This window comes from Neophocaena asiaeorientalis, unplaced genomic scaffold (genome assembly GCF_003031525.2).
Source record: "Neophocaena asiaeorientalis asiaeorientalis breed wild unplaced genomic scaffold, Neophocaena_asiaeorientalis_V1.1 scaffold152, whole genome shotgun sequence".
Taxonomy (NCBI): domain Eukaryota; kingdom Metazoa; phylum Chordata; class Mammalia; order Artiodactyla; family Phocoenidae; genus Neophocaena; species Neophocaena asiaeorientalis.
Window position 1 is genome coordinate 1,081,005 of NW_020185338.1, and position 10,845 is coordinate 1,091,849.

Consider the following 10,845-nt stretch of genomic DNA (forward strand, 5'->3'; position numbering starts at 1 on the left):
TTTTTTTTTTTGTGGTACACGGGCCTCTCACTGTTGTGGCCGCTCCTGTTGCGGAGCACAGTCTCCAGATGCGCAGGCTCAGCGGCCATGGCTCACGGGCCCAGCTGCTCCACGGCATGTGGGATTTTCCTGGACCGGGGCACGAACCCGCGTCCCCTGCATCAGCAGGCGGACTCTCAACCACTGCGCCAGCAGGGAAGCCTGATTTTATACTTTTAAGTGATTCACTTTTCACTTTGTATCTTTTGATTTCTTATGGCATGACCAATTTTGGCCATTTTGACCATTACAGAATATTGTATTAAGAAAATATCCAAGATTCAGTCAATGGCATGTACATAAAAGAGTTCTTTTTTATGATCCATGCTTCAGTTACTGGGGAATACTGCGTGATTATCAAATATAAATCGCTTGATGAAGTATCAGTCAGCTGTTTTATAGCTTTGTTGGAATCAATACTAGCAAAGACTTTTGTGTCAGTCTGTGCTGCGCCCTAGTGAGATCTGTTAACATTATGTTCTTTCTTTAATCCCATACTTACTCTTTTCATCATGTGAACAGTAATGTTTTTATATTTGGCCGACTTATGTTTCTCTCTTTTATTTTCACTCCAAGGATGCTGGAATCCATGTAAATAGGTTGGCTTGTGTAAGACAAATTACTTTCTTCTGTTCTTAACAATACTGAAGAACACATTTTAGCTTTTCCCCCTTGCTAAATCTCCTTCATTATATTGTTTGCCTCAGGTTTTCTTTGACCTTTTCCTTATTATTTACTGCCTCATCACTTTAGCTAGCTTCCTTCTTGCCAACTTTCATCTTTGGCTTGCTTTCATTTAGCATAGTAATTCAGCTCTTAATCCACACATCTGTTCATTGTAATCCTTTGTCTTCTGATTTTGGTAACACTACCTCTGATTTCTACAAATGAAGAAATAATGATGCGTTTCATATATAACATTTTTATCATATTTCATACATTCTGAAAAAATAATTCAAATGACTACATTTAAGTCTTTTGAAAATATGTTCTTTTGGTGTTTATTTCACTGACATTTTCTCTAGTAAAACTTTTTAGGAATTTAATTTTTTTTATATAAATTTATTTTTGGCTGTGTTGGGTCTTTGTTGCTGTGCGTGGGCTTTCTCTAGTTGCGGTGAGCGGGGGCTATTCTTCCTTGCGGTGCGTGGGCTTCTCATTGCGGTGGATTCTCTTGCTGCACAGCATGTGATCTAGGCACACGGGCTTCAGTAGTTGTGGCACGAGGGCTCTAGAGTGCAGGCTCAGTAGTTGTGGTGCACGGGCTTAAGTTGCTCCGTGGCATGTGGGGTCTTCCTGGACCAGGGCTCAAACCCGTGTCCCCTGCATTGGCAGGTGAATTCTTTCTTAACCACTGCGCCACCAGGGAAGCCCTAATTTTTTTTTTTTTTAATTTGAATTGTCTTTTGGTCTCCCTGATTTTGAAGGATCAGTATGTATGTGTAACTTAACATTATCAGAATTTATGAAAATCAGTAAGTACCTCATATTGACAGAATCCATGACATTTATCTTAACCTTCTCTTATAACACTTAGCTTTGTGTGTCAGTAAAAAGCAGTGTTTTCAGAATTTCTAACTTTAGCTCTTTATTATTGAATTTTTGAAATATGCCAAAACTTTATTCTTGATTAGCAAATGACACTCTTTTAATATGCAGGTTTGCCATGCAGAACTTGAACTGGGGACTTGTTTTCAAGCGGTAAATAGCAGAATTCAGTTACAAATTCTTGAGGCTCAATACCTTCCAAGCTCATCAACACCCCTGACTTTGAGTAAGTATGTCAAAGTGGTTCAAAGTGGAATCTTCAGAAAATATTTGTAAAAGGTAGTTTTTTCCTGTGTTTCTTACAGTGAAGATTAAAATCTTAGTTACATTTGTTAGTTAACTTACATATTTACCTTTTAACTTAAAATTACTTTATTGGATTTCAAATTACTAGCCACTGTGTCTACCTTAATCCACTGGTCCATTGATTCTTACCCAATTGTGACCTTCTTGCATTTGATGCTATTCTTTATTTAGCTCATTAGTTAATATAGGTTGAGTGTCCAGAAGACTGTCAGCTATATTTCACCAGCCTAGGTAATTTATCCTCTCTCTAGGTCTGTACCCTTTTTTGGATACTCTGCTAACTAGAAACTTAATTTAAAAAAAAACTGAAAATATCAGATACAAACCTCAAAATACTTTCTTGCCTGTGCCTTTGAGCACAGTCAGGGATTCTGATATTTTGGTTGTCTAGGGCTGGTTCACATGGCTGCCGCTGGAGTGGGAGGTTTGAGGTCAGTCCTACCTAAAGGGCTAAGAGTAGGACTAAGAGTGTTCCTCTTTCCTACTAGAAGAAGAGAAAATATCAGGAGGTAGGTAGAAGCAATGGATGTCCACTGCAACTAAAAAGACTGAAAATAAATACAATTGAGCACAGTCCAAGAAGCTAGAAAAACAACAGCAAACACAAAGGAAAGTAGAAGTAGAAATTAAAGCTAACATTGAAGTTGATAAATATGGGGACAACAAAAAAACCCCACAAAATCAATAAAACCAAAAGATTTTTCTTTGAAAAGAATATTAAAATAGAAAAACCTATAGTAGGCTGGATCAAGCAAAAAATAAAGAAAACATAGACAAGGAAGAGGATATAATTTCAATTTTGAATCTCAGAAGATATTCAAAAATAAATAAGAGGGCTTCCCTGGTGGCACAGTGGTTAAGAATCCACCTGCCAATGCAGGGGACCCGGGTTCGAGCCCTGGTCCGGGAAGATCCCACATGCCACGGAGCAGCTAAGCTCATGCGCCACAACTACTGAGCCTGCGCTCTAGAGCCTGCACGCCACAACTACTGAGCCCACGTGCCACAACTACTGAAGCCCATGTGCCTAGAGCACATGATTCGCAACAAGAGAAGCCACCACAATGAGAAGCCCACGCACCGCAACGAAGAGTAGCCCCTGCCCGCCACATCTAGAGAAAGCCCACGCACAGCAATGAAGACCCAACACAGCCAAAAGTAAATAAATAAATAAATTTATAAAAATAAATAAATACAGAAGACAATACCAGTTATAACTGTGCCAATTCATTTGAACAGCTATATAAAATAAATGATTTTCTGAGGAAAAAAACTGTTGAAATTCACTCCAGAAGAGAGAGGAATCAATAGAACAATAACCATGTAAAAGTAGTTAAAGAACTGCCTCTAGGGCTTCCCTGGTGGCGCAGTGGTTGGGAGTCCGCCTGCCGATGCAGGGGACACGGGTTCGTGCCCCGGTCCGGGAGGATCCCACATGCCGCGGAGTGGCTGGGCCCGTGAGCCATGGCCGCTGAGCCTGTGCGTCCGGAGCCTGTGCTCCGCGGCGGGAGAGGCCACAACAGTGAGAGGCCCGCGTACCGCAAAAAAAAAAAAAGAACTGCCTCTAATAAAAGCAGAGGCCAAGATGATTTTACTGGCAGGTCCTACCAAACTTTCAAGGAACATATAATTCCTATTCTATATAAGCTGTTCCACAGCATGAAAAAAAGATGGAAAAAGTAACTTTATGAGGTTAGCATATTCTTGCTATCAAAACAGAAAGGACAGCATACACAAAAAATAGCTATAGACTACCATCACGTATGTAGATAGATGGAAAAATCATAAAATAAAAAGCAAGTAAAGTGCAAGTTGGCATTAAGAATAAGTTAAATTACCAAGACTATATAGGGTTAATTCTGGGAAACAAGGAAAAAACAAATGCAATTTATTACATTAACAGGTATCTTCCTTTAATCAAAACTGCTAATCAGGATTACCAGTGATCTCCATTTTATAAATAATGGTCAGCCTCAGTTCTTACTTTGTGGCTCCCTCCTTTCTGGAAACTCTCTCTTTACTTTCTTGCTGTCTGGCAGCCCCAGCTCTGAACCATCACTTCTCGAATTAGTCCGACTGCACTTTTTGCTCGAGTTGTAAGCACTGTATGTCAGGCTGGGGAGAAGGCTTAGGTGAAAAACTGTATAAACCTGAATTTTACTTACTGAAGTTCTCATCTTTTAAGAGTTGACTCTCCTCTCGTTTCTTTCTGCTTTTGGTCAGTGTTTAGCATCTTGAACAGTTGTTTTTAATATTTTCCCCGGTTTATCATTGTCATCTATGAGAGGTTAGTCTGTAAAAGCTATTCTACCGTTACATCTCAAATTTATTTAAAGAATAGGTTTTCTCTAGTGGGCATATGTTTAACTTCTGGAGTCTCAAGCAAAGAATTTTACCATTATAAATTTGTGAAATAAATTCCTCCAACTCTCCAAAGAGTTGGCACCTCTCTTTTGTATAATCCTTTTCAATGTGTACTCCTTTGCTGCTGATCGTTATTTATGCCTGCAGTTCCAGTCTTTAAGGGCATCCAGCTTAGAGGAAGAGTAAATTCATTTAAGGTTAGAGTAGTTACTTATAAATTATGATAATAATTATAAAATTTACTAGAGATATTTCCTGTTATGGCAGTTAGCTCATCAGATCTTTAAAAGTAGCTTATTGATATTTTTATGACAATATATGGGTATATTTCTTTATATGACATTTAAAATTTTTTATTTATCAAAATTTCTTATTCTTTAGGTTTTTTTGTGAAGGTGGCAATGTTTAGCTCGGGAGAGTTGATTTATAAGAAGAAGACACGTTTATTGAAGGCCTCCAATGGAAGAGTAAAGTGGGGAGAGACTATGATTTTTCCACTTATACAAAATGAAAAAGAAATTATTTTTCTCATTAAGCTTTACAGTCGAAGCTCTGTAGGAAGAAGACACTTTGTGGGGCAGGTTAGTAGGGAGTTTTTATCTCATGTTCTATCCTGGCACTTTTCTATGCATTTAAACAGTTGGTTAACAAAGGGAATACAGGATAAATTTGAGGTTGAATAGAGTAAAATTGTTCATCATAAATTAAAATTCAGTTTCCCCACAAAAATCAAATCTTGTCAGACTTTCTGCTTTAATACAAAAATAGTTGGAATTTCTGAGCAGTCAGGCTTCTTATCTTAAAATAAGTTTTCTCCTGAGCTTTTCAACTTTAAAATCAGTAAGAAAGATCAGTTTTTCAGTACTCCTGACTTGTTCCTTGTGAAGGAGGGAACACTAAGTATTTCAGTCAAATTTCTTAAGGCTTACTTAAGGTATCCAACTTACTTTATTCTGTGTCATGTTCAATTTAATGTTTAACTCTGTATGCTATTAGCTGAACTGTGTTAGATTTGAATTCCTAGAAAACATCGATTTTAACAGTGGTTGTGATATTATTTAGTCAGTATTGTCATCTGGATTAATCTATTGAAAAATTCATAGTAATTTGCATAAGGCAACATAACACTTGCTTACTTGCCAGTCCTACAGGAACTTGTTTCCTTTTGTAGTTCTTTCTTTACTCTAAATGAGTTACTGGTAGCTGTCCAGTATCTTTTATCTTAATTACAATTGTTTGACTCACGTTTAAATTCCAAAATCTGTATTACTGGTCTAAAGGCTTCTACTTGACAAGATGTTATTAGCAGTCTACCTGTAATCTTCAAATTATATGTGAATTTTCAAAGATTGATACTCACTTCATATATTTTACCTAAAATATTTGTCAGAAATACTATAGTTTTGTTGTTCTTCATCTATTCTTATTTGGAAAAGAGTTTGAACTCAAGACCTAGTATAACTAGCAAACTTTTCAAAGTTGTGAGGCCTATGAAATGAATTCAGTTAAAGTTTTCACATACTGTCAAGCCTCAACTACCATGTATGAATGGAATAGATGTACCTGACAGATGATTTTCAGGATAACTTTTTTGGTGATTCCACTTTCTTGGTTGAGATTTTAGTGAAGAATAATAATTCTGGAAGGTTCCTGTTGGCCATCTGTTCCCTCTGGCTCCTCTGGTAGCCTCAGGAGCCACCATGGTGGGGCAGGCATATGTGAAATCAAGGTCTCCCACTCCTCTATCCGCCAACCGACTCTTATGTTATCTGTTTCATATGTTGGGGTGTTTTGTAAGATTTTATTTGAAGGAAAAGTTCTTCAGACCAAGAAATTTAGAGAAAAAAGTTTGAAAACCAAACCTTTTTGAAGTGCCCTGCTCCAATTTCTTTATTTAAAAGAGTTAGAAACTGAGTCTCAAAGAAGTTAACTCCAAAGTAACAGCATTTGTTAGTGCTGTAGCTGAGTTGAGGATTCAGATTGTTTTGTTTCCTTGTTCACCTTGTCTCCGTGATATATAACATACAATGTGATATCTTATATTTGCAAAATGCTTTACAGTTTTCCCAAGTTCATTCACATCTGTTATCTAAAGTTACATAAGTGATAGGTTCAATGAAATTGTTTGGTATGAAGAATGACTATGAGATTTCAATTAAAATTACAGTTTTATTTAATGTAAAAGATACTTAAAATGCACATTCCTTACCAATCAGTTTAAATCATGATTAGTCTCAATTAATCTTTACAAAAATGTTTTTGAGTGGTTGGGATCAATTTTAGGTTGAGCTCCTAGATTTATTGAGAAAGAAAGGATACTAATAACCGTTTTGGAGGAAGTGATTTTGCAATATCTCACATTGAATTTTTAAATTGAATTGGGTCATATAAAATAGTCTTCAGTGACTAAATAGATTAAGTGTTTTAACATCAAGTTTCAAAGAGAGAAATCAAACTTTTGGAAAAATGAAAAGATGTTTAGTTGAAAATATGTAAACCAAACGTCCAGCTGTCTTTCATTAGTAAGAGTAATTAATGGTTTGAACTCAGTTACCATTATTGTGTTAAGTTTAATGAGTGTACTGTTCCTTTACAGATTTGGATAAGTGAAGACAGTAATAACATTGAAGCAGCGAACCAGTGGAAAGAGACAGTTAAAAATCCAGAAAAGGTTGTTATCAAGTGGCACAAATTAAATCCATCTTGAAGACCCTGCACATTAATTTGGTGACAAACTTGACATTCGTTTAGAAGACTTACAATTTCAATTTGCTACCAATTTGAAGAGACAGATCAGTACATTTATCAATTTATTTATGGAGGCCATAATTATAGTATATAATGGATCTAATAGAAAATCAAACTTGGTAAAAAATGGGATGAATTTTACCAGATATCCAAAGTAAAGGAAATGCTTTAAAACTGGCCGAAATAGACAATAAAATAAATGGGTAGTATTACTAGGGCAACTAAATAAATTATAAAGTCAATGGGAATATCAATCATAGATAGTTGCTGCTATATTATGTTTATAGGCTTTTTAAAGCTTTACATAGATATTCAAAATCCACTATATCAAGTCTCTGTTAGTACTAGACTTTACCACTATTTCAGCGCTAGTCAAGATTGATTAGATCTTAACTCCACTGTTTAAGCCCTCGCTACATATTTTCCCTCAGAAAGCAAAAGTGAATTGAACCACTTCAACTCTTCTCATTTGGGGAAAGTTTGTGGCCTGTGTTTATCATTACTTACCCTTAAGTCATCACATTGCCACTTAGTAAGCTATTTATCTCTAAGAAACTTCAGATATAGAAAACTACATTTTGGCAAGAATAAATGGAAACACCAGAAGGTTGAAGTTTAATTGGAAACCCAGTGTACACACATTTTGCTATGTTTCCTCCTTCACATCCTCTTTGTTTTAATTGGAGTTGAAATAAGGTTATCCATATGGCCCATCCTAATTAGCAGAATTAAATGAGCTTAAATAGCAAATTTAATATTTTATGATAATCACTTCCTTGTTTTTAGTTTTTTAAATATAAATTGCTTGTTCTATAATCCACAACATTAGAATATGTTCCTGTATTTTAAAACTGGCCATACATGATAACATTATGTAGCAAATAAATATTTTCTGTTGCAGTTTCTCTCAGGTACTCATTACAACTCAGTATGTAGGGATAATTTCAGTTTAGTTGGTCAGACAAGCTATGACCAAAAAGCACAATTGTTTGGAGAAACCAATAACACCATCCCTGATCTTGGGAAGTAGTGACTTTATTTTTGCTAATGGGTAGACTAAGTGCTTCATCTTCCATTTTTCTTTCTCTCTTACCTTGTACCACACGTGCCAAGAGATAGATAGTGATATTTCAGGCCACAAGTATACTTTGCTGTAACTTAAGCATGCCTTTTTCGTTTCTTGTTCTGTGTATCTCATTAAGATTTTCCCAAATAAACACTAATTCCCCTTTTCCTAGGTACCACCTCCTCAAGCTACAAAATGTACATACTTTACATGCCCTTTGCTTCTGGTGCCTAGAGTTTATGGTATACTGGGGATGTTGACAGGTACTCTCTGACACTGCATTTTGAAATAATTATTTTTTTTAGATTTGTGAAAAATGGCATATTAGTGAGTACTCAAATGGACTTTCAAGAGAAAAATCACCTTTTGTGGTGGTATTTTGAATCTTTGAGACAAACGGCAACTATTTTAAAAGATTTTTAAAAAATAGACTTTGTTTTTTAGAGCAGTTTTAGGTTCACAGCAAAATTGAGAGGAAGGTACAGAGAGTTCCCATATACCCTTTACCCCCGCATTTATAGTCTCCCCCACTATCAACACCTTCCACCATAGTAGTACATTTGTTAAAGTCACTGAACCTTCATTGACGCATCATCACCCAAAGTCCATAGTTTGTATTAGGGTTCACTTTTTATGTTGTACATTCTGTGAGTTTTGACAAATACATAAATGACCTGTATCTACCACTCATATCACAGAGTAGTTTCACTGCCCTACAAATCCTCTGCAAACACAACCATTTTAATAGCTACCAAAGAAGGAAGTGTACTTACTGGCTTTTAGATAAGTAACAGACTTAATTGTTTAAAAAAAGCTAGAATTTTATTTGAGCAGTTTTTTTGTGTTCTAGTAATCCTTTCAGTTCCTAAATTTATTGTAAGTAGTCATGTATTTAATGCAATTTCTAATTATTTAATTTTCAATATTTTTACAATATGTGTGTAATGTATAATTTGAAGGAAAGGTATGACTTCTTGGTTTCTTGTATGCCTTAGAATCCTAGGTAAATAAAAAAATTAAAAGAAAACCTTTTTATTTAAACAACTTCAGTTAGAGAAGTGTTGACAACTAAGATCCCAGATATTTTAATTAGTGTTTACTTAAGCCTTTTTCAGATAAAGAGGTACTGAATACAGGTGATATTGTTTCCTTAATAGCTACTCATGTTATGAGAAAAACATTAGAAACTGGTAATAAAAAATGAGATACTATGCAAAAAAATCACTTCTCTTTGTACTTAGTTGGCATTTCTTGACCTTTACCCACTTATAACAATGAGAGAGAACCAAAATGATACTTGGTAACCAGAGAAAGCCATGGAGAGCTCACACTGATAGCTGATAGTTTGCACAGTGCTAATCCCTAACAGTGTATTTATTTATAAGTCTTCAGATTAATACAATTAAATAACTACAGTCCATATCAAAACATAACATCTCTGTTTGGCTTTTGTTTGGTTTTGTATGATTTTTTAGCAGAACTAGAGAACTTACCACTGAAGTATATCAGATAAGCTCTTATCAGACTGTTCAGAGGGAACCAGTGGGATTTTGAAGTAAGTTACATAATTGTGGTCTGAAAATAACCTAAACTGATCTTCTGTTTGAATACAGTTATGTGAATTTCTCTGATACTAATGTACAGAAACTATATTTCCCAACAAAAATTTCCACTGTTTAATCAAATAATTGTTTTTTTATGAAGGATTTCAGAAATTTGCAATAAATTTCAACTCTTTATGTTATGGCAGTAATGGATATTTCAAAGCTGTATGTTTACTTTTGTTGTTTGTTTTAGGGTGTATTGAAGGAAGTTCCAGATAAAACGTCTGTATCTACAGTAGTTGTGAGAATGTTCACAGATGACCCTTGAAAAACACGGGGCTTAGGGGTACCACCCCCAACGCCGTTGAAACTTGAATATAACTTTATATTTGGCCCCCTGTGGTTCTGAATTCACAGATTCAACTAACCTTGCATTATGTGGTACTGGAGAATGTACTCACTGAAAAAAATCTGCATGTAAGTGGACCTGTGCAGTTCAAACCTGTGTTGTTCAAGGGTCAACTGTATTAGGGTTTCCAGAGAAATGGCACCAATAGAAGATAGATAGCTAGGGAGGGAGATATAAGTTTTCTTTTAATTATGAGGAATTGGCTTATGTTTACGGAAGCTGAGGAATCCTACAATCTGCCATGCAAGCTGGAGACCCAGGAAAGCCAGTGGTATAATTCAGTCCAAGTCCACAGGCTTGAGAACCAGAGGAACCAATAGTATAAATCCCAGTCTGAGGTCAGGAGAAGATGAGATGAGAAGTCCCAGCTCAAGCAGTGAGTCAAGAAAGAAAAAAAAAAGGGCAAATCCTCTTTCCTCTGCCTTTTGTTCTTTTCAGGCCCTCAACAGATTAGAAGATGCCCACCCACATTGATGCAAGTGCTAATCTCATCCGGAAATACCCTCACAGACACACCCAGAAATAATGTTTAATCTGGGCACCCTGACCAATCAAGCTGACACATAAAATTAACTGTGGCAGATACCTCCTAGTGTTCTTCTGGTATGTTAGTTGTAATTCTTGTTCAACGATAAATTTCAAATGCTTGAAGTTCTCGCTGAAACACTGAGAAGAGAGTTATGAAAAGTGGATATATATGAAGTACCTGTCCATTTTGAAATACGGATTTAAGACTTAAAAAGGTATTAAAGAGTGTTGACCTGAAATAAATAGACTGTGTTGACTGAAAAAAAATACACAACATAAAAGTTGAGAATTAT

The 10,845-nt window shown here is 35.8% G+C and overlaps 1 protein-coding gene across 5 annotated transcripts in view; it reads left to right on the forward strand.

Moving 5' to 3' along the window:
• Window positions 1-9,824, forward strand: part of TC2N (tandem C2 domains, nuclear) — a 48,557-nt gene extending 38,733 nt beyond the window's left edge. For 4 of the 5 annotated variants that reach the window (XM_024736293.1, XM_024736294.1, XM_024736292.1 and 1 more), the window contains 3 exons: window positions 1,699-1,813; window positions 4,639-4,838; window positions 6,854-9,824. In XM_024736293.1, coding sequence (XP_024592061.1) covers window positions 1,699-1,813; window positions 4,639-4,838; window positions 6,854-6,964 — 426 coding nt within the window. In that variant the 3' untranslated portion in view covers window positions 6,965-9,824. Of the gene's footprint in view, window positions 1-1,698; window positions 1,816-4,638; window positions 4,839-6,853 lie in introns of those variants that run through there. The other variant, XM_024736296.1, reaches the window with a different exon arrangement.
• Window positions 9,825-10,845: the final 1,021 nt, after the last annotated feature.